This window comes from Rhipicephalus sanguineus, chromosome 4 (assembly GCF_013339695.2).
Source record: "Rhipicephalus sanguineus isolate Rsan-2018 chromosome 4, BIME_Rsan_1.4, whole genome shotgun sequence".
Classification (NCBI taxonomy): domain Eukaryota; kingdom Metazoa; phylum Arthropoda; class Arachnida; order Ixodida; family Ixodidae; genus Rhipicephalus; species Rhipicephalus sanguineus.
The window spans coordinates 21,381,027-21,404,651 of NC_051179.1; the positions used below are offsets into that span (position 1 = coordinate 21,381,027).

General features: G+C 43.2%; 1 protein-coding gene across 2 annotated transcripts in view; it reads right to left on the minus strand.

The window, feature by feature from the left end:
- The window catches only part of LOC119389575 (neprilysin-1), a 144,938-nt gene that overhangs the window by 115,614 nt on the left and 5,699 nt on the right, over nucleotides 1-23,625 (minus strand). Inside the window, exons 3-9 of one of the 2 annotated variants that reach the window (XM_037656903.2) lie at nucleotides 22,853-22,912; nucleotides 17,938-18,072; nucleotides 11,573-11,662; nucleotides 10,681-10,868; nucleotides 10,328-10,582; nucleotides 5,700-5,771; nucleotides 2,193-2,326 (exon numbers count right to left, since the gene is read on the minus strand). In XM_037656903.2, the coding sequence (XP_037512831.1) occupies nucleotides 2,193-2,326; nucleotides 5,700-5,771; nucleotides 10,328-10,582; nucleotides 10,681-10,868; nucleotides 11,573-11,662; nucleotides 17,938-18,072; nucleotides 22,853-22,912 (934 nt within the window). The remainder of the gene's footprint in view (nucleotides 1-2,192; nucleotides 2,327-5,699; nucleotides 5,772-10,327; nucleotides 10,583-10,680; nucleotides 10,869-11,572; nucleotides 11,663-17,937; nucleotides 18,073-22,852; nucleotides 22,913-23,625) is intronic. The other variant, XM_049414480.1, reaches the window with a different exon arrangement.

A 23,625-nucleotide genomic window follows, 5' to 3' on the forward strand; every position in this document is an offset into this window, starting at 1 on the left:
TTGATTATCATCCTTTCCATCTTCCTCACCATCACTTCCCTTTCCCACCCACTTGCCATGCTATGCTATACACGGCTATGCTATGCTTTACCCTGCCTTCCTCCTTTCTCTCCTTCTCACCCTATCTTTCCTTTCCCACCCCTTTGCTATACTATACTATAGCTATGCCATATACGGTTATGCTATAGTACATTTTTTTGCCTGGTTGACGCCAAGCGGCGACGTGAGATGACAGACACAGCAGATGACATGAAATGACAGCCCAGGCTCCTGAAGTGCTCCGCACTGAAAAAAAAAAACTGCGATAAGTGCTGCAGTGTGTTCTTGCAAAATACGACTACGTAAACCTTAATTGATAACAGGCTTGCATTGCAGACCTCGATCGCCACCGTCCAGACACTCTCCGTTAAAATATGCCCATTCAAAATATATTCGAATATTTCGAACATATTCGAATATTTCGAAGCGTCTTTCGAATCGAATCGAACACCGAACCATTCGAATCTTGTATGCGAAGTTTCGAATATTCTCACAACACTACATAAAAGCGCTCATTCAGGCCTTGGTCTTCTCACGTAGCCTTCAGTGTTGCGGAATGGGCGCCTCCATTCCATTCCAATTCAATTCCGGGGAATTAGAGCTTGCCGCAATTCCATTCCTTTCAATTCCTCGGAATGAAAAAACTTAGCCCATTCCCACCCCTGAAATGGCCGGGCAGTTCAATTCTATTCCTGTAATTCGTCAACGTAGGAAACGCATCTTGATAGTTGAACCTTGAGCAGTCTGCAGGAGAAACAAGCAAAGAGGTGTCGAGCGCCGGGTCACTAAAACCATTCATCAAATTTTTGCAAGGACAAGTGAGACAGAAATTCACTGCATTCTCTCGAGGGCAGGGATGGAAGCGTGCGAAGAAAATGTGCCGATATATATCAAGCTTTACAAGAAGCACTTCTTTTCAAAAGCTCAGTCGAAAAACTAGGTTGACCTTACACTCAAAACAACCACTCCAGTGACGGTGCCACCGACTAATAATATGCGAAGACAAGAAAAAAGTTAGTTTCACCGCAGCGCCGAAGCAACGAATACAATAACAACAAATTCTAATGTTTTTAATGACGTAAACTTAGCAGCTAACTCCTTTAGCATTCTATGCGGCGTAACTCAACAGTACACTGGCGTATAGCGGCCGCTGCAGCGAGCGAAGCGACCTTCGTGCTATCTATCGCTTCAACGCAAAGTGAGCGGTGAGAAAACAGTACGTACAAAGGTATGAGACGTCTGCTAATGCCCTTCAAGATAGCGCCCGGCCGCTCAAAGAGCGCAGTTCGTGCAAAAGCCATGCGGCCCCCCCCCCCCATACGGTACCTCCCATAAGCGTTTACCGCTACGGAAGACAACCGGCTTGCTTCCTCTCCGCTTGAGCCGCGATCGTTGGCTACCCTCTCACGCTTTCACTCGCACACGGGACGATTTTATCACACTTGGATTTTATACGGAACCACACGGCGACGGCGACGGCAAGCATGCTCCTGGAGTGTCCTTATAATTGCTATCGCAATAAAACAAAAGCTTCGAGACGATGGCAGATATGTTTAAAGTCCACGAGACCACATCGCAGAATTTTGCATAAGACTGCCGTCGGGAGTATACGTTTCATACCAAGGAAAGGCATTGAATTTGCGTGCCAAGACGACAATATTGCTACGAGAAAAGTCGTACTCGTAGGAATAATTTTGACCAACCTGGGGTTCTTTAACGTGAATTTAAGTACAAGGGTGTTCTTGCACATCACCCCCGTCGAAATGCGGCCAATCGAATCCGCGTCCTAGAGCTTAGCGGCACGGCACCTTACCTTTTAATCTACCACGGCAGGTTAATAGCTTAATTAAAACTTTAAGAGTAACTGCATAAATTTTTCGCCTCATCAAAAACAATCAATGTAGCAATGTCAAAGGGCCAATTAATATTGGCACAAGCATCATTTCTCGTTGCGATGGTGTCGAATGGTAGCACACGTGGAAGGACCAAATGCGGGCACACTTTTTGTGCAACTTTTTGTTCTCCTCTCTGTTTATATAAAAGCCCCTGTGTTGTCTTTAAATGTCATGTTTGCACGCAGTTAGTCGTCATTACGTAAATGCATAAGATATAATGGCTGTATCGGAAAATGAAGTGGTTTATATTGTACTTACAGTAGAGTGGTATTTTTCACGTATTCTACCACGTTTTTGTAATACTCCGCGCACTGCACTTTTACTTCTGTGTCATTGCGCACGGTATAGTTTATGACCATCAAGTCCTTATTCAATATTTCGACCATGGGAACCTATATTAAGTTGGCACAAAATACGCAGGCATTATTTCACTTCCGTGGCCTCTTTCGGAACAAGTTTTTCAAACAAAATAGTGACTGAAGAGTGTACCGTTTAATAAATGTGCAGAATAAAAACCGTCTTCACACAATTCAACAAAGACCTCTTACAACAAAAAATAATTTAGAGTGGTTAAAACGCGTGATATACCTTCGTTCAAACCAAAAATTTAAAACCGACATCAGAAGACTGAATTGTTCCTCGTCTTGCGTCGTAGACCTAGAAGATAATTTGTGGCCTTGAAAAAAAGATTGCCAGGCCTGCGCTGAAACCGCAGCACAGTCACAGCGAAAGCTGGAAGATCGGCGTTTCTAGAGCCCGTTGTAAGCTCTCTTGGGGCTACAATACAAGTACGCTAGAAAGGTACCCACTACGCCATAAATCACAATTTTTGTGAAGTTGGGAAGCACCTACTAAGCCAATATTCGTCATTCTGCGGAGAGGCGAGGCATCAGCTACACGTCTGTCTGTAAGGCATTATGTGCGCTTTGTTGACGCGACGACTGATGACGATGAATTAAGGCTCAGCCCTTTGTAATGGGTTGGAAGCTTTAAACGGCCCACCAGTTATGTAATTTCCATTGGGTGACTCCCGCTCGCTGTTTTCCTCTCCCGTCATGCTGTATAACATACGTTGACGTGGGAGAGAGACGGGGGGGGGGGGGGGGGCGAAGAACTTTACTGAGACTCCGAGGAAATGGATCATGCGCTTATGGGTTTCCTTGGCAACCAATACAAGTGCACTTGCGAGGAACCCACTACGCTATAAATCATTGTAATTTTACTGAGACCCCGAGGAAATGGATCATGCGCTTATGGGCTTCCTTGGCAACCAATACAAGTGCACTTACGAGGAAACCACTACGCTATAAATCATTGTAATTTTTGAGAAGTAGGGCAGCAGTCACTGTGCCATTTTTCGTCATTTTACGGAGAGCCGTGGTACGTGCTAAACAAATGTAAGACATTATGCGCACTTTGTTGATGCGCCTGATGACGAAGAATTATGGCAGAGCTCTTTGTAATGGGTTGAAAGCATTCAACAACCTACTCGTTGCGCAATTCGCATTGTGTGACGCCTGGTTACAGAACTGGCGTTGTGCGACGCTTGGTACTTATTTTACTCTTCTACCACGCTATATTGCATATGCTAATGTGGTTCCTTCCCGACATGAAGCCTGTATAGGACCTTTTTGCAAAGCAGTTTCAAGCGCAATAAAAAAAGAATTTCCGTTAGACCCTCATGAAATTCGGTATTTAGCAATAGACAATGAGGACGGGCTACCTTTTGACTCAATCATGATGACTGGCTTGCACAGTATATGGCGCTCACGAATGGCTGGATTTTACTGTGACCCGGATAGAAGACCAGCAAGACAGTATTTTCAAGAAAGTATGGCCCGGCTTCTTGAGGTAGAAAAAACAAAAGAATGTGTTCCTTCATGGTTGGCTAGGGTAGAGCCCCTGCTTACTATGAAGGAATTTTAAATCACAATGTTGGTTATCCAGTGGTTGACGGTATGTGTGTCTACACGTTTGTGGTGTCTTGTAATATAATTCAGTTGTCCCCGTTTGTGTGATGTACAACCGGAAATACAGAAAAAAAAAACGGCATGGCTCAGAGGTTGAATACTGGGCTCCCACTCAGAGGGCCCAGGTTCGAACCTCGTTTCATCCTGGAATTTTTTTCTTATATCGTTTTTTTTTTTCTTATTTCGAGCGATACTGGTTACGGACACCGGCGGCGGCGGCGGCGGCGGTCAACTACGGCGCCAAAAACGGCCGGTGATCTCATAACAGCTTTCGCTGTAAAAGAGGCGGCTGCACGAGAATTTGCGACATTTGTCACATCCGGGCTTCTCAAAGCATAAAGAGAGAGAGAGGGGAAGGCAAAGGAAAGGCAGGGAGGTTAACCAGGTTGTACCGGTTTGCTACCCTACACGGGTTCGGCACTTTTTCCTGCTTGCTTTCTCCACTCTTTCTTCCCTTTCCCTCAAAACACAAGGTGTCTAAAGTGGATCTAAGGCTAGTTAATGTCCGTTTATATATTGAGCAAGAAGCGTAAGCGCACAACAACACAGAATACACGACACCAACGCTAAACTCGTCACTAATATTAAGGCGAAAAATTTATATGCGTCAAGCGAACATGACCTTGAACGAAAAGTCGTGACGTTCACTTCGTTCTTGAGGCGTTCGCGTGACTTTAAAAATTTTGAAAATCAAGCGTCGTACGCGTAATATACTGTGCACGGTAAAATAGCCCGCCGGATGGATTTCGCCTTCGAGTCGTCTTAGGCGACTCGATGGCGAAGCCGTCTTAAGCGAATGCATGGGTATCTTAGGCGAATGAATGTGTATCCGTGTATCGTTTCGCGCTAGATCTATGTTGTTCGTACTAGCCATAAGCCTTATTGGCGTCTCCGATGTACTAAACAGGGAATGTTAAAGGTACGTGTGTGAACGAATTGCAGTCTCAGTGGTACATTTCGCACACAAGTGGTGTTTGATGTCTCAAGTGTGTTTTACAAAGAACGTATTATCTATTGCACCATCATGGTAAAAGCATAACTGCTACGGAGTTCAAATTTAGCATAAACGAGGGCAACATGATCGTCAATGTATCTTCCAAAGTAAAATAGGTGCGGATGGATTACAGCCTTTGTGAAAATTTTCTTCAGGCGGGCTCGAAATTGTTCTATTCAGGCAAGGCATCAAACGGCGCAAAAACATGTGAGAAACCTTTTAAAATGGCTGCCAAGTCTGGTAACTGCAATTCCTAATTCAACTGCTTCCAATGAATAGTTTCTCTGGAAAGCCTGCTGCTTTTTGAGGCGAGCTAAGCCTACATCAGAATATCTTGGGTCGCAAGAAAATTATTTTTTCTACTTGGCGATGTAAATATTATTACCACCTGCACTATCGCGCTCAGTATGAGCTACATCACGCGAGCGTGTGGGCGAGCGCTCTCAAGGTTGTACAGTTGCGCCGATCATGGCATATTTTCGAGTTATCGGGAGAGAGTTTGGCTGTCCCTGCGAGCACGCATCGCCTCCACTTGCTTTCACCCTCGCCCTCGTTTTTGCCCTGCGGTGATATCAGCTTCGAAAATGACAACTTCGAAGGTGAAAGCAAGCAAGTGGGGGCGATGCGCGCTCGCACGAACAGCTAAACTCTCTCCCGATAACTCGAAAATATGCCATGATCGGCGCCACTGTAATACCTTGCAGAGCGCTCGGCCACGCACTCGCATGATGTAGCTCATACTGAGCGCGATAGTACGCTCACTTCTGTTATGACAACAAAGGCAAGGATAATATAGCTTACATTGTCACCTGTGGTATTGATGAACTCTGATATGTTCATCTGTTTCGTGTCCTCACGGGCTTGAGTGGCAAACTGAAAAAAGAAACAGGCAGAAAGCACAGGGTGGTGAGCCTGTATATTATTCTGGCAGAGACCACGCGCTGTTGGGTTGCACTGCACACAAAGAATTGCGATCATCATCAGCCCACCTTTCATGAACTAGTTTGATTTGTAACGAAAGAAGCATAGCCATGTTATAGTTGCCAACTTCGAGTCTGCTGAAGGACACTGCTTTGTTTTTTTTTTTCTTTGCTGTCTATCGAGCATAATTTTTTGTAAAGATTAATTTTCGGTTTTTTATGTCAATAAATTACCGGGTGGTAAAGTTAACAAGCGTTAGTGGGGGAAAAATATTAGCGCAGCTTGCACTACTAAGTAGCACAAGGCTGGGTCACAGCAGAGATGGTGGGCACCTAGCTGGTCCTAGCTTGGCTAGGCAGGCTTTTACCTTCTCAGCTGTCTCTTTCCCACCCCTTGCAATGCTATACACGGCTACGCTTGCTCTCTTTTTTTTTTAAATACTTTTTTGTCTGTCTTTCTACCTTTTTATATCTATGTCTAATTGTTACCCTGTCTTTGTTTGTTTCTATTTTTTAACGCGATAGCGTTAAAGAGCTCGTTTCGCAGAAATTCCGGTGCCGGTGTCGGCCTCGTTGGTTGTGAGCGAAAAATCATCCTGTCCGTGACCGAAAAATCGAGAAAGATGCAAATAAAATAAGTAATAAAAAACTTAGGTCCAAGTGAGAATTGAACCCAGTTCGTCTGCGTGTCAAGGAGATGTTTACCACAGAGCGAGGCTATTGCTTGAAACTGCTGCAAAAAAAAAAAAAAAAACTATATCCCACGGGGATCTTTAACGTGCGCGACGTAGCACACGGCCGCCTTTGTAGCTTGCCTCCACTCAAACAAAAATCCTCCGGAGCCGGGTATTAGCCCGCAATTTTGGGTCCATTGTGCCGGTGACTTACACACTCGACCACACCGCAGGGTGATGATCATAAGTTCGTGGGACAGTATGAATGTAACGAGCCTGGGTTGCGAAAAGAAAGCTCCGGGAAGTAACCCAGGTTGGTGGATTTCCTTTTTTAACAGGGGAGCCGCTTGCCGTCCGGGTTGATCCCTGCGGAGCGCAACGAAGCGAGCATGTGCCGCGGCAATCGGGCAAGCACCCCTACCCATGCGCGATCAAGCCGTGTCAGACGAAGCAAGCAGTTACCAGCAAAGTTAATCAACAAAACGGCAATAGGATGCCGCCGTTTCGGCTGTCTAAATAGTTTAACAAAAAATATTAAAGGAAGACACGAGCCCAGAATAGAATATGAATGTCATGTAGAGGCTGGTGTTTCAGCATTGACGTTCAAGAATTATATTATTCTCTGCCGCATGCTCCGCTTATGAACCTTGTCTATGAATGCATCACCAAAGACAACGATGAAGTGGCATTCCGAAACACTTGTGGAATGACGGTGGAATCCTTTTTAGAACTTCAATATTATCTTAGGAACACTCATGTCGGGTTTGCTGATGACACATTCATTAAAAAAATGGTGTCTGCATTGGGTCTAAGGTAGCTCCTGTCTTAAGTGCCACCTTTCTGGGCAGTGCAGACAGGGAGCTGGAGAAAAATTTAGACGGTGTGGTCACAAAGGTATTCCGATATGCTGATGATTATTTAATTTTGGGTTCAAGTGTTGAAGCAGGGGCCTTTAGGAAGAGAGTTTTAGATACGTTTAATTCTGTGGGCAAGGGGCTGAAGTTCACTTCAGAAGTTCCATTTGACAATAAGCTGCAGTACCTCGATGTCAACTTGAACTTCCAACCGAGTCACATTTGTTGGGCATATTCGCCTCGAGCAGGGAAACCACTTTTAAGCTATGCTTCTGGGTATTCTGAGATTGTGAAGAATGCCATTGTGGGTTCCTGCTTCCGGTCTGCATTCCGAAAATCTTGTTTCGACTATGTGAACAATGCTTTTGCATCCCAAATTGGCCGGCTGAAGGATGCTGCGTACCCTCACTCCATCTTACAAGCATCGTGTGGGCGACTTCTGAAGAATTTTAAACTTGACAAGCAACCAGCTGGAGAAATGGACAGGCACATTGGTTCCTTTTCAAAAGTGTCTATAATTCCTCACGTACATGGCCTTTCCCATCGAGTAAATTAAGTTGCAGGCAAATATGACGCAAAAGCTGTATTTTCGGCAAAAAACAAAATCGGCAGTGTGTGCTCCGGAGTAAAGCAAAAATATGAAAGCGAGTAAAGAATGAAAGACTACATCATAGCACACAAAAGCAAGTATGTGGAATGCAACAATAAGATAGTATATAGGATTCCCATGACGTGTGGATAAGTGTATGCAGGTCAAACAGGCAGGTGTGTGAACACCAGATTAAAGGAGCACATGACAAGTTTAAAAGGACGTCCTAGCACACACCTCGCCCTTAACTGCAACGAATGGGAGTGCACACCCCTCGTTGAAAACACTGACACTCTTTTTAAACATTATAACCAAACCTCGAGGGAAATCGTAGAAGCTTTTCATTTCACAGCACAATGACGACTGTGTAAGTCATCCTTCCGTTTCCATATCTGACAAAGAGACATCACTATTATCTGCTTTTTTGGGACTGTTTAGCCATTTTCACGAGTGTGACTATGCGCGCTAATATGTTCATGTACATTGCGCAGTTCTGTTGGGATAAGAAGTCTGAGTTTTTCATCAATAAAACTAGTTAGAAAGCTCTTGTCCGGTGTGTAACTCTTCTTAGTCCCTGTGTTTCTTTCGCGCTTCTTAAGGATGAACTGTTTCCAGCTAGGCCAAATAGCTGTGCTTTTTTTTCCAACACGTGGTGTGGTGGCACGCGCAGTCCGTCGTTGTTTGCGTGCCCTTTGTGTAGCGGAATTTCCAAAAGCAGGAAGTGGCGTGCGTCTTCATAGGGTGTCGAACGACTTGTGGCAGTATGTATGTATATATATATATATATATATATATATATATATATATATATATATATATATATATATATATATGGCTTGTACAGACGAGTGCTAGCATCGGGAAAGCTAAAAGTTAACACAAGGAGGAGTCAAAACTGCGAACTTTTTGTGCATAATCACTGTCATTGCCACGCATACTTGTGCAAATATCAAAACTTTGTCTCAAAAGCTTTTTTTCCACATGATGTAAAAGACATTAGCCCGCATGGTGAACAAAATTGAAGCCCGAAGTGTCATAATGTTCCTCCATTCGATGGGCAACAATACACGGGAAATACACGACAAAATGAAAGCTGTCTATACGGATGAAAGCCCATCATATTACACGGTTGTGAAGAGGAACTTTCAAAGTGGTCACCTGGCAGATGAGCCACGAGCGGGTAGACCCTTAATCAAGGATGATCTTGCTATGGTGAAGAAAGTAGAGACCGTGATCATCGGCGACAGAAGGTCGGCCATGGAAAGAGCGATGGCGGAGACTGGACAAAGTTAAGGAACTGTCTGGAGGATTATTCATGAGGAACTGCACGTGAAGAAGGTGCCTGCACGCTAGGTAGCTCGCTTGTTGACACCTATTCAAAAGCGAACTCGCTATGACTTTTTCCAGAAATATTTGACACTATTGGAGCGGAACCATCCATTGTCTCGCCCACCAGTTAGGCTATGAATTTTTGCAGCATTCACCTTGTTGTTGTTGTTTTCCTCTGAACGTGGCTCATGTCCAATGCAGGGGATTATTAGCCTAATCTAGCGCCAAGCGACTTCTTCCTCTTTCCCGAGATGAAGAAAGCACTTTGTGGTCAGCGATTTCACGACTAGTAGGATGTCATTTTCGAAGTGGAGGAGCAGTTTTCGAGCAAACCGGAGGACTTCCACAAAGAGCGCTTGAAACAGGTGAAGAAACGCTGGCAAAATGCGTGACTCTGCAGGGAGACATCATGGAGCAGAGCTAACTTTGACCACTGCAAGTGACTATTGTATGTGTTTGTTTTATTTCATGGTGATAATCAAAACTTTTGGATACCCCCTCGTACATTTAAATCATTGAGGCTACTACCTTACATATCGAGGGTCTCATCTTTATAGCAGCTATACCTCTCAGGTAACCTACAGCCCTTAGTTTTTTTACAGTGCGGCAAACAATGTAATCATGACAGTTAAAGTGCTGGCCGAAAAATAAAACTAAGTGGATTTCTCAGTGAATTTAGAAGTTGACCCCCGACAATTGTAAGTACTACAAAAACAAGTACACGGAAAAAATAGCGTACATTTGTGACTAGGTGGGCATTATCAAAACACAGCAATTCAGCCATTATCGCATTCAGTTAACGTTTTTTTAAACTTTTACGCAAATTTATATACATTTGCTTGTAAACTGATTAATCTCAACTTTTTATCCACCAACGTCTAGTGCAATCGCAGCATCGTAAGTGTAGAAGAATATCCTTGACCTTAGCTGTACAGAAGCAACATAATGGAACGGCAGCGCAACCACACACGGACTTCAGTCCTTGTGTTGTTGCGCCCAAGTTTCAGTCTTATTACAGAAGCAACATACTCGACACCCCTTATTAAACAAACTTGGTACTTACTTTATGAAGTTCCTTCTCGAATTTGACGATATGATCGACTACATTTGATATCTCACTTTCCGGGAAGGTATTATTTACCAGCCTTATTGTTTTGTTTATGAAATCCTTGTAAGCTTCTTCTGCTGCCTGCTCGTACTGAGAGTAATCATAGTCCTCGGTTGTAGTTTCGCTTTCATCGCTTCGAAAGGAAAGCGACACAGCATTCATATCTGCTACATCCTCATGAAAAACAAAGAACTCTTTTGGCTTGGTCATCTGCAAAAAACAAATAAAAGTATTACTCAAAATTGAGACAAATCTTACTAGCACCTAGAAAACCTCCACATTTAACACAGACGGGATTATTTTCTTACGAGTATAATTGGCGTAGAGTTATCTTCAGATACAAAATAGCGAAACAGGGGTCGTGGGCCTGTTTTCTTGAGTATCTCTTTGTAACTGTTATCTTCATTATTGCTGTTCCCTTGGATTGGCCACTCTTTCAAGCCGTAGGAAGACAGGGCAGACTTCACCGCTTCTGTAAGCTTGACTTCATCTCCTCCTAAAGTATGTCGTTACAAAAGGAACAATAATAACATATAAGTAATTATCTGAGAAGAATACATGGAAGCTCCCCTTTTTTTTTGCAGTGCATACCACTGATTTAGATTAATTGTTCTATTTATCTTATAACACTTTTCTGGCATGTTATATTTCACAACTTCAAAATATAGAAAATGAGAAGTTAGCTAAAAACGCTTGTCACGTTCGTGAAAAATCCTTCGTTTCAATTATATGAGCAAGTTCTCTATACTAGCCTTCAAGCGTGTAGCGGCCCACACATAGTGACATTAATGCGCGCTGTTGTCTTTCAATATGTCTTTGCATAATCTATGGTTGACTAAATGTCGAAGTCAAAACCTCCAATAAAAATTGCTAGGCAACTCAATCATTGGATTTATGTTGTATGATGAATGAAAATATTTCATTTATAATCTTTTTTTCCGGCCGCTCGTATTTTTAATTTTATCTAATTATTACTTTTTATTTCTTTACGTATATTTATTACTTTCTCTTATTTTAACCTTTTATTTCGCCTTTCATTGTTACATTTTGTTTCTTTAAGTTTTGTTCGTTGAATTCGTTTGTCTGTCTTGCTGTGCATTTTGGTCAGAAAGCCGACGCCATATCACCTTACAGAATGTGGATGGATGCGGCCTACGGGGACACTGCCTTCAAAACTTATCCTGGCCCACTTGCTCTCACCTGTTTTTACGCACGAGTTGTAGGCATTGATCAGCTCCTCAGTTGCATTCGAGTTCCACTGAGGTGATATAGTGGCGTTGTCCAAAAGCACTAAAATGCAGAAAGAATTATGTAAGCAATGCATTGCAAAATACAGTGATGCATACGAGAAAAAGATAAGCGGGAAGGCCTCTTGAGGCTGTATATTGTGAGATGTGTGGGACTTTTTGTGCGTGCGTGCTCTTCTTCTCTCTCTATCTTTATATCTCCCCCATCCCTTCCCCCAATGTAGGGTAGCATACCGGTCCTTCTAGATTGGTTAACATCGCTGCCTTTCCTTTCTCTCCTGTTCCTTCACCCTTCCCTATGGGGAACCAGCGCTGGAGTTTCCGCGGACAGGGTGCGCCGCCCTGCCGGGCACGGCCGGAAACACTCGGGCATACAAACAAATACGAGTGGCTGCTAACGTGAACCATGCCGCCGTGCGCGATCATCAAACGAGGAAAAAGAAGCATCGAGACCGGCTGTATTGTTGTATCCACAAATGCCACAATCAAAAATGTCGTAAATAACTGAAAAAAAAAACAGTCCAGAGCATAGTTGACTCCCTTCGGCCTTGCTTTCCACCGATGCACATGGGTTGGCGCTCTGGAAAACATCACAAATCTTTTATTGAAACTGGCCTTGAAAAGGTTAAAGAAAGCACATGACAGCTTAGGTTGCGTAAGCATCGCGCCGTACATTACACATACCGTATTTACTCGATTGTAACATGACCAAGATTGTAACGCCAGGGGTGACATTTCATTACGTCCAGGAAGAAAAAAATAGAATTTCGGTATTCGATTGTAACGCGAGGGTCGACTTTAGGTTGCCAAAATCTAGAAAAAAAAACTCGCGTTACATTCGAGTAAAACGGTATTATACGTCACTGTCACGTGCACAGCTCTAGACCGGTTACAAATCCATGACCGCTAGAAAAACCGTGTTGTCTACGCATGTTCCATTGCTCATCACTAGAGGCCGGATTTTTAGGCATTAAAAAAACACGTTTTAGGCAGGGAAAACAACGTTTTAGGCCTCCAAAGTCGTAAATAAAGGCACAATAAATTTTTACACAAATGCAAATAATTTCAAAGGAAGACGTGCACGACTTCTATTTACGACAGGAAAACAAGAAATGTTATGTTTTAAGTTGCAGACAGGCACCAATGTTGAACGTAGCAGTTCAATTGTCCTTTGTCACGCACGCTTTGCAGAACACAGTAGCTCCGCTTATTCTGTAGCCTGGTGAGTCTAGTGTCCACTGTCGAATCAACATACAACTCTGCGCCTTTCCTTTCGGCAATGGTGGAGCAGGAGCAGACATCCAGGACGCTAAAAAACCTGAAGAAATTCTTCCTACAGGCCGGGTCGAATCGCGTAGAACCAGTTTCTACCCTGGTGTTGAACACCTTAACCCTTTCCCTATCGTGTTTTTTGGCCAAAAACGATAAAAAAATACGGATTTTTTTTTCTTAGCTGATTTGATTATACTTGTCTTGAAAGACAACAACTAAACACATTTAAAGGCGCTTTATATGCAAGAGGCATGCAAAATAATTTTTTTGAAAAAATGCAGGGGATGGCTTCACTGTACTAAACCACGAAAAGTGCCCTAACCTCTCCTGTCTTCGATGCAGAAAATGTCACTGAAATTTAAAAAATAATGCCCAGGGACAAGGAAGCCCCTGAAAAGAAGCTTTGCATGCGTCGTTGGTGGTTTGTTTACACCTATCGGCGTCTACTGCCGAAAAATAGGCACGCGATCTTCGTCCGAATCCGATGACTTAGAAAAATATATGCGGCTCTGTGCAGTCACTGTTTACTCGCAGAAGAACTGAAATTATTCATCCCACAAAATCTCGGCAATCAAGCGTTTTCTTTTTCTTTTTTTTTTCTGAAAAAAAGCTTCTGCCGGCACGCGCGACCCAGAGGAGGACGTCATTTTCTAATGGCGGTTACAAGAATCTACCATCTTTTTAAGCCAGAGAGAACTCGGCAAGATGAATCAGGGTAGCTTAATTTCGCTGCCTGCAAACGCTGCTTTCACCGTGGACTAGCCCATCTATAGTCTTCAGTAGGAGCGGTACAACCTTCCTAAGCGAACTCAGCTCGTCTTTGGTAGGTAAAGGGTTAAAAAGTAAGTTACAAACTAAACAAAAGGCGCGTGCACATCACATTTTTCGTTTTTATTTTTCTCTTCACTCTCCCCCGACGGCTCTCCGCAATTTCACATTCGCCAACCGCTCGCGCCATGTCAGCGCGGCGGCATATGTTCGCCCGTGCGTCCCATTTCACTGCTGCTAGCGGTTGTTTCCGGGAGTTGGTTGAACTGTAGACGACTAGGTTGAACAGCATAGGGTTCCGAACAGTCAATGTTGCGCGGTAACATGAATAACAGGCTCAAACTGCACCGTAAAGCGAAACTTGAGGTTAAATAGTGTTCATATAGGCGCCAGTTTTGAAAATAGGCATTTATAGGCACTTATAGTAATATAGGCACGAACTCCAAAAATAGGCATTTATAGGCACTATAAGAACACTATAAAAACCCTCCTTAGCCTCTAATTGACGCTCATATATCAAAATGGCGCGATAGGAACGCAAGGAGCAAAATAGGCATTTGCCTAAAATCCGGTCTCTACTGATCACACACTGCATGCCAAACTCGGTACAACCACGAAGTCAATTACCACTAGGTTCCTCAAAGCCATTTTTTTAAGTATCAGGCTTAGACGACGGCCGATCGCAAGTTTGCAAACGGTCTGCAGACGATCGCGAGTCGACGTCGTTAAAGCACGAGACCTGCGACATGTTTGTATTTCCGCTAACACCATTGATCTCCACTTTACACCGGCCTTTTTACATTTATTTCACGCTTCACCGTCAGCTTCAAAAACGTTTTTTTAAAGACTGCGATACGAGCATTTAGTGGGCATATGCAAGCCGTTAAAAACACCGTAAAGCAAAGCGTGTAGCGAAACAGCTTCTGTAATATAGTACGAGAGCTGTAACTACAGATTACGTAAATGTGATATGCTCGCTCAAAACAGCTGTCACTCACTGGGCTGAATGTTCTCAGTGCTGCCTGAGGCACTAATTTTATTTCAAAGCGGGCGCACAACGAACACACTGCATACACCGTCGAGCTTGCTAGCGCAATTCGAACACACTTACCTGTAAGTTTACGTCGTGCGGTGCTTGACACTTCGCCGAAAGGTCACAAGCGCTGTCTCTTCGAAAAACAGCTTCTTCCACGTCATAGACATACTTCGCACTGGACAGCTTCCGTCCTTTCGACAGCACACACTCGCGAAGATACCCGTCCGCACACATCACATCACTGAAAACGCAGCGGAGAATAATCGGTGGCATCGCTGCTCGCCCGCTGCGCCACAATGCAGCGAAGTGTCCCGATCTTCGCTAGTATTGCGCGTTCCAAAGTACCTACAAAACGACGCACATCGAGCAAAAGCCGCGGTAGTGTCGAATGACGTTCAGCATGCGTTTGAACGTGCCACGAGGTATGTGAGGGCACGTTGAAACGTGCCGTCGTGCGCCTCGCGGCGGCTCTGTATTGCTAGATGTTCCTCAGCTAGCTCGCCAGGGTGGCGCAGCTTGTACATTTTAGGCGCGCCACCTGGGCAGCGCTGGCTACCCATATTGGGAAGGATGCCGCTTTGTTTACCACAGTGCTAAAACTAATTCGTCGTTTTTATCTGAGCATTCCTTCTCTCGCTATGGGGCTTGAAAAGCACTGAATGAAATGTCTGACGCGAGGAGTGTCGTTAACAGATGTAATATTGCGTGGCAGAAGCGTAGAATCACACCAGCGTCAAAACATGTGAATTTCGCAACGAGTGTTTGGTTTAAAGGCCCATCAGTTACAAAGCACACAGGCATAATTATCATTGTCAACAACACCATCAACAATGTGTGCAGCTGCGCCGGTGCGCGTGTTGCCTTACGGACCCGTAGTGAGTACCTGGCCAACTCGCAAAAGGAAGGATCATGTTGTAGTGGGCACTTCGCAACTCTACTTGCAGTAGGCATTCTAGAATAGTTTGAAAGGGTCGATTTAATGGCGCACAGACGTTCCTTTCCTTGCGGCACGGCTTGGGTGTCCACCGAGAAAGGGAGAAAGAGAGAGAATCGAAGAAATGGCGATAAATAAAAAGAGAAAGAGACAGAGAAACGTAGAAAGAAAGAGGAAGCAATCGAGAAATAGAGAGAGAAAAAAAGAAAGAAAGGAAAATAGAAAGCGAAATAAGTAAAGAGACATAGAGAGAGGAAAATAGATATGAACAGAGACAAAAAAGACAAAAAATACAGAGTAAACAGAGAGAAAGAGAGAAAAGGAAAGAAAGATGGTAAGAAACAAAGACAAAAGAGAAACAATGAAAGCCGCCCAGCTCTGCTCTTCCTTCAGGCTTGACGCCACAAGGACAAAGCTGCCTAAATGGTTTCTTTTTTTTTACCTTTGCTCTGGGAATGCGAGGCTAAAGCTAAAAGTATAAATCCCGACGCTCTCTCGGCGTGGTGAGAAGCAGCTCTGCGCAGCTTCAAGTTCGCTGACCAACTTCGGGCAGTGCAGCAGGTCCATGAAGCGGCGGAGAGGCAAGGACTTGACGTCCCGACATGGGAGACCTCAGCCCGGGTCGTTAATCTGCTGGAAACTCAATTAAGGTTTTCCATCTAACCATTTCCTTTCTTACATACAATGATATTAGCGTTGTGCTTTCTTGCATGTACAAGCGAGAACCCGTGGTTAATCTGAAATGCACGGTCAGACCAGTATAAATAGCTGAATTAAGGCGAAGTGCCATTTGCACCCCAAAGAGCTCAACTAGGCTAGCGATACTCCAGAAGTGTATCGCCGATCTCAATAGCGATGTTTGGAAATGACAGCCAGAATTACCTTAGATGTTCCTTTAGTAAACAGCATCACGGTGTCATGATGATTTCGCGATATCAGTGTGACTACTGATGTGATATCAGTGTGGCAACGACATGCACATACCCCAGAAATACGCGGCATGTTTTCGCGACAATTTTTGTTATTTAAATTAGAGAGGTATCTTCAATCGATTGGGAATCTCCAAATATTGCTTAGCAATATGTCGAATCTCTTGAAGAGACGCTTTACAAAAAAAATGGCGCAGCTTGAACTAGTAGTCCAAGGTTGGAACAATCTGAGGAGCTGGGCGGCCTTCCTTGTTAAATGCGAAGCATTTCTTAGCGAACCTTTCGCACTTAGCGAACCTTTCGCACTTAGCGAACCTTTCTCCCTGCGGCACGGTTTAGGAGCCCACTGAGAAGCGAAGCCAGGCTAGCGATAGGAATGGCGATACGAACACGGTCCGACTACACTATCGCGTTATACTCTTGAAAGCGAAAAGCGTCCTCCAAGTTTTTGAGTATCCTGTCCCATTGGTCGTAGTCTGGGTCGATGTGCCTCATCCTCCGGGGATCGGTGTATGAGTCCGTTGGTAGCATCCGTTGACAGTTGGTGGAAAAGTATCAAAAGGGGACAGCAACCGATTGGAGAAGATTGCAAACCAGAACCTCCCGAAATCCAGTTCACTTAAACAGAGTAAATTCCAGACAGTAGCCAGAAGCGAACTGCAAGCTCTGCAAGCACGAACACGCCGACATGGCACATATCTTATGGAAATGCGCAAAGATCACAGCACTATACAGAAAGGACAACATAGGGCCGGACCTTCTCCAGGTGCGATGGCTAGGCGCTCTATCTCAGATCTACACGACCAGCTGTGGGCAGTCAAGCGGGTCCGGGCAGTGGTGGGAACTATGCCTCACCGCACATAATGCCCGGGTCGCCAGAGCACGGGCCGGCAATCTTGCAGGTGCTTTTTGAATAAAGTTTTTTCCGTCCGTCCATCCGTCCGTCCGTCTTTCCGTGAAATGGAAAACTTGCAACCACCCGTTCGTAGCGCAAAGCCACACGGAAATCCGTACGCTTTTCTCAGAAAGAAAGCTTCTTAGTTCAGGAAAAGCTCGTCTAGGTCTCAGGTTCGATCCCCAGACCACGACAATTTTTTCGTCAACTAAGAAGCTTTCTTTCTGAGAAAACCGTTTGTATTTCCTTGCGGCTTTTTGCTACAAACGGGTGGTTGTCAGTTTTCCCTTTCACACCATCCTGCTCGCTCACCCTCCCTCTTTTTCCTTGCACGCGCGCTGTGCATCACCAGTGGTGCGCACAGGATGTTATCGCACTTTGACTTTATACGCGACATCAAGCTGACGAAGACACTGGCGACGAGAAACCGTTCGGAATGTCATTATAATTTCTGCCACAATAAAATAACGACATGACCACTTACCTATGAGATCTCTTACTGCTTTGGCCTTTATTTCCCTGTGTTTTAATTCCCTATCGCCTTCCCAGTTACCGCATGTATAGTTGTAAAAATCATCGCAAGGTGGTGATGATCCCATCTGCTTTGTCACCTGTGAAACTATGCAGAAATTGCTGTCACCAGTTTATGTAGCATGAACGATTTAATACCCCCCAGAACAGGCAGACGCGAATCATTTATTTAATGTATTTTGATGTGGCATAACATGAAGGTAGGCGAACGTAAATTACTGTTCGTAACTGCCACAGTTACGAACACACAGTGCGAGTTCGTAAGATTGGCATGCTATGGCAAGAGTGTACGACGAACATAAATGACAAGCCATAGCATGAAAATCATGTTATTTGAAAGTTTGAAAGTTTATTTAACATGACACATGTATTGATTACAAAAAAACACTTTTGGGACCAAACAAATTTGTTAAAGGGTCCCTACCGAAGTTATTTCTAGTAAAAAACATCTGCAATGTGTATATTAACAGCTGCTATAGATAGTAGCTGTTAATATACACATTGCAATAAGATCGAACAGAAGTGTCTGAAGTACAACAAACAAGTACAGTACAAGTTAACGTGAGAGTTTGGGCGAGTTGGTAGTTCATCGTAAAGGAAATTTCAACAGCGCGGGAATAAACACAAATGCACGAAAAGAGAGCTGACACAGACAGCGCTTGTCCGTGTCAGCTCTCTTTTCGTGCATTCGTGTTTATTCCCGCGCTGTTGAAATTTCCTTTACAGTACAAGGGAAAGTTTCAGACAAATTACAAATTTTTCCAGCAATGTTTAATACTAAAACACATCTTAGGAGGTGAAAAAAGGGGAGAAAAAGGAAACTGTGAGCAAGTGTGCTATACATTGTCAATAAGGGAGTGCTTTAGCTTTTTTAGAAACGTTTTCAAATTTGTTATCCTGGTTAAGTGATAGTCAAGCTTATTCCAAAGAGATGTACGTTTAGATTTTAGTGTAGAGCGACCGTAATTAGTAGTTACCTGAGGCAGGATGATACGACGACGCGATCCATACACAGCAGTGCGATGTGAGTGGTGAAGCGAGACTGTTGTCAAGACGAGTTTTTCATAGATTACTTGATGCATGATTGCGGCAGTGTTATATGTTACCAGATCGTAAATATTGAGGGTGTTGAGGCTATTAAGTAAACCTTCACTCTTAACGTGTATATTGTTCGGTCCTAAAATGTGGAGAGCTCTTTTTTTGAAGCGTGAACACTGGTGACAAATGAGCTTTGTATGTGCAACCCCAGATCCCTATACAGTAACTAATGTGACAGTGAACAAATGCGTAGTAAAGGTTGATAAGTATGTTGGGAGGGAAGTAGTTGCGACATTTTCAAAGTATATGCAAGCCATAAGAAGTTTTGTTAACTACAGAGCGCACATGAAGGCGAAATTTTAAGTGTTTGCCGATTATAACACCAAGAAACTTTGTCTCGCTAGATTGTTTAATGGGATGGTTATTGTAAATGACGTCAGAATGAATAGTCGTTTCCTTTTTTTCAGAGTGAAATAAAATAAAAACTGTTGGTTTTAAGTGCAGAGCGTTCGAATTGCACCATTGGTGCAATATTTCTAATTCAGAGTTAGGCTTATTGATTAGGTTGGATTCCTCACGATCAGCTATTATGGGGTTAGCATCATCTGCATAGAGCGCAGGGATCGCACACACAAGTTGTGAAGGCAAGTCATTTATATACAGTAGAAAAAATAAGTGTCCAAGTATACCCCTGGGGAACGCCAATGTTTAAAAAATTGGCCACGTATCTGCGTGCTCCGCTGCAAATCTCGTCTAAAGAAGATAGAGGAGGCGCTGCGTGCTATAAGCCATCTGGAAATACGTCGGGAAACATGAGCTTGTGCAGAGGGTTTCCTTCCTCCGTGGCAGAGGGCGTTCGTCGGCGCGCATAGCATTTTCAGCGCAGCCGCATTTTCAGCGCAGCTTAAGAAACTAGGGTCTTTAGAATTACGTATCTACGTGTTTTCTATTAAAGGAACACACCACCTAATAATTACCTAGTGATGTTGCGCCTCAGATATGCGTAATATTTACTTTTTGATCGACAACGTTCACAAGTATGAACAGCCGTACCAGTTCAAGATGGGTGGGCGGTAAGCAAGTGGTTCAACTTTGGCCAGGTCGCTGAATCGGGTGACAGAGTCACAGACAGACAGACAGACAGACAGACAGACAGACCAAAATTTCTGCGTTTAGGTTCCCCAAGAAAGACTATCGTTTTTAAAAGGGTGCTGTCGGACTGAGAATCTCCTAGTTGAACAATTTGTTGCCGGTCTTCCAAGTTAGTACGAATTAACGTCAGAGGTAATTCATTAATTCTGCAGCGAAGTAATTTTTCGTTTAATATAGCATGGTTTAGCAAATCGAAGGCTTTTGAGAAATCTATGAACAGTCCTGCCACTAGATAGCCATTGTTATTGACTTACGAACTATATCTTTGAATGTTGAAACTGCAGCTTGCGTGGACAGACGTTTTCTGAAACCGTATTGGTGCCGAGAAAGAATATTGTGCTTTTCCAAATAGTCATTAAGCCGGGAAGCGAATATTTTTTTTCAGGTATTTTGCTGAAGAATGGTAGCACTGAAATCGGACGATAATCTTCTATTCCTTCTTTGTCCTTCGACTTGTAAAGCGGCAGTACCTTGGCAATTTTCACCCTTGCTGGAAACACACCCGTGGCAAATATACTATTGACGATATGAGCGAGAACTGGTGACACGATATCTGTGACAAGTTTAACGGCATGCGTAGAAACATTGTCAATTCCAGAGGCTGTGTTTCGCAAGCTTGAAATAACTTAAAGCAACCTCAAGTTCATCTGTAGGATAAAGGTAAAACGAAGCATTTGTGTGGGGTATATATGCTGCATCGAAAGTTTTGTCTTTGGATGTAGTGTGGAAGGGAAAATATGCGCTAAAAGCATGATATATACTTTCGGCTGTCTTGTACGTGGCACCATTGTAAATTATTTTCTCTGCTGGGTGTTGTTTTACGTCTCGTCCGAGAAAGTGGTTGAGAAGGCTCCAGTTTTTTTGTTTGTTTTTTTTCGTGTCGTTCCCCTTCTGTTGAATACAGTTGCTAAAATACTTTTTCTTTGCTACATAAAGTGTTGTTTAAGATATTGAAAGTACTTAGAGTATTTTTCCTTCAAGGAAGTGTTATAAGATTGGCGTTTCAATTTTCGATACATGTTATATTTTGTTTTAGTGGAACGTAAGAGCGCACCCGTTACCCAAGGGTCTCGTGGAATTTTATGCCTTCTGCGCACTCGGTGAGTTGTGGACGTGTTGGATATTGCTTCTGTAAACTTGTCTATAAATTTGTTGTAAGATTCGGTAGAACAGTTTGAAGAGTATACGGGAGACCAATCAATCGCGTGCGCATTTTGCACAAATACGTCTATATTGAATAATGTCCGCGTAAAACACTTCTTCCTTGCTTTCAGGCAGTTTGACATTACAAAAAGCACAGGGTAATGATCGGTGATACTGACATCAAGAACTTGTGCACGTTTGCAAACTGGAGTGTTCGACAACACGTGGTCTATAAGTGTTCTACTGTGTTCGGTTACGCGTGTTGGTTTGTTTACAAGTTGTGAATAGCCATAGCTAGTAAAACACGAGACATACTCACAAAAAGAAGAGGAATGAACATCACTTACGTCATTATTAACATCGCCTATTACTATCACACGAGCATTAGAACTCAAGAATGTATTAAAAATTGCATGTCATGAACTACATGATTTATATCACGCGATCTTAGTGCTCTTGCGGCCGTTTTATTCACTTGATACATACCAAAATTGGCATGGCACGAAAAACATAATGGACAGGTCGTATGGTATATATACCAAAATATATGTTTCGTTGGTATGCAGGGTGATTCTTTTAGAACTGACCTTTTCATTGGGCTGCACTTTTGCTACAAATCATCCGATTTTAATGGGGTTTGAGGCAAGAGATTCAGGAACCATAATAATTTAATTACCAGTCCCGTTTTATCATCTGCATCGGGGGAAAAATAAATGAAAACCACGATATTTGGCGAAATTGCATAAAAGAGGGACTGCATACTGTTAAAGTCAGAACAGTTTGACGTTTCTTACTTATTCTTGTTTTTTCAGCGTTACACGTCAAAAAACAGGACAGGTCATCCTTCTTGAATGTTTTGCCGTAAACCGCATTAAAATCGGATAATTTGCAACAGAACTACAGCCCAACGAAATAGGTAAGTTCTAAAAGAATCACCCTGTATATACCTGAATATATGTAGTACATGCACGCAGGCTTGATAAACATGCGATATTGAACTACATTTCATAACATGAATGCCTCAATTTGTATCAAAAGCAAACAATCAGGTATATGCAGCTCCTCGTTGAATGCTTCGTATTACATGAATTCCCACAGTGCGTGGGCTCTACCAGATTTCTTTCATTTTTTTTTTACCTTGCGCAAGGTATTACGCACGTAACCATTCTCATTAGATTGTAAATACTTTTCATGAAAATAGAACCACGTTTATTACTAAACCTTCTCGCTTCCTCAGTGCATGTCTTCTCTCAACAGAGAACGAAGCCGTGGAACAGCGTCGTCTCTGACGAAAATCTGTTGCATTGTAAGGCTACATGAAAAGCGAAATTCAAGTGAGCTCCGGTGTGTTCGGCACAACCAGTAATATACGGTATACCTAGATGAAATTATTATTAAGCATACGTGAAGGAGGTGTTTCCGCTCCATAAGGAGGCACTAACCGTAGCCGCAACCTCACGGGCCAGTCATAACATATTATAGTCAGTTGTTGAATAGTTCAGTAACCCACTAAGAAAGCCAGAAAATCAATTTACCAAGTTTCTTGCATTCCTCGTCATTGCAGATGGTATTATTAGTATTCGCTGTTTCGTCGCCTGAAAAACAGCGAATACCCCATGAACTTTGCATCAGACATGTATGTACATTGCACTTCACGCAACAGGACTTCTGCTGCCAAAACATGCAATGCTAAACCTTAATTTCTGATGGAGTTAACTACGAAGAGCCAAAGGACAAAAGAAGGAACGTAGACACAGCGCTACTATAATAATAATATTAATAATAGGTTTATTTCCTTCACCTTGTAGATCAACATGCCTTTTGCACAAAACAGCTGTCTTGCACAAAAGCCACCTGAACACCCCAAAGTCAGAAAAAAATGCCAACAATCATAAAACGAGACAAAAGATAAGAGTAAAGGCCCTACCCAACTAAAAGACATGTATAGATCGTTCAGGCAGGTCAATAACGAACACTTACACCTAAAAAAAAAATGCAATTCAATTATACAATTCTTTGTTACCTAAAGACAATGAAGGTTTGCTGATGCAGGCGTTGAAGAAATCATCAATTTGTTCCGCTTCAGTTGTCATTCTCGCAACTTCTAACCTGTTATCATCACTTCGTTAAATCGAGTGTCAAGTCTACTATAGGAACCCGACCATGGGAAAGCAGAGAGCAGTATCTTGGTGCGTTCGTAAGCAAGGCAAATGACTCAGAATACTACGCACTTTACTAAGGGCATTAAATAGCGACGTAGGAGTAATCATTGCACGTTCTGAACAAATTCCGGAAGATTAGAGACGGC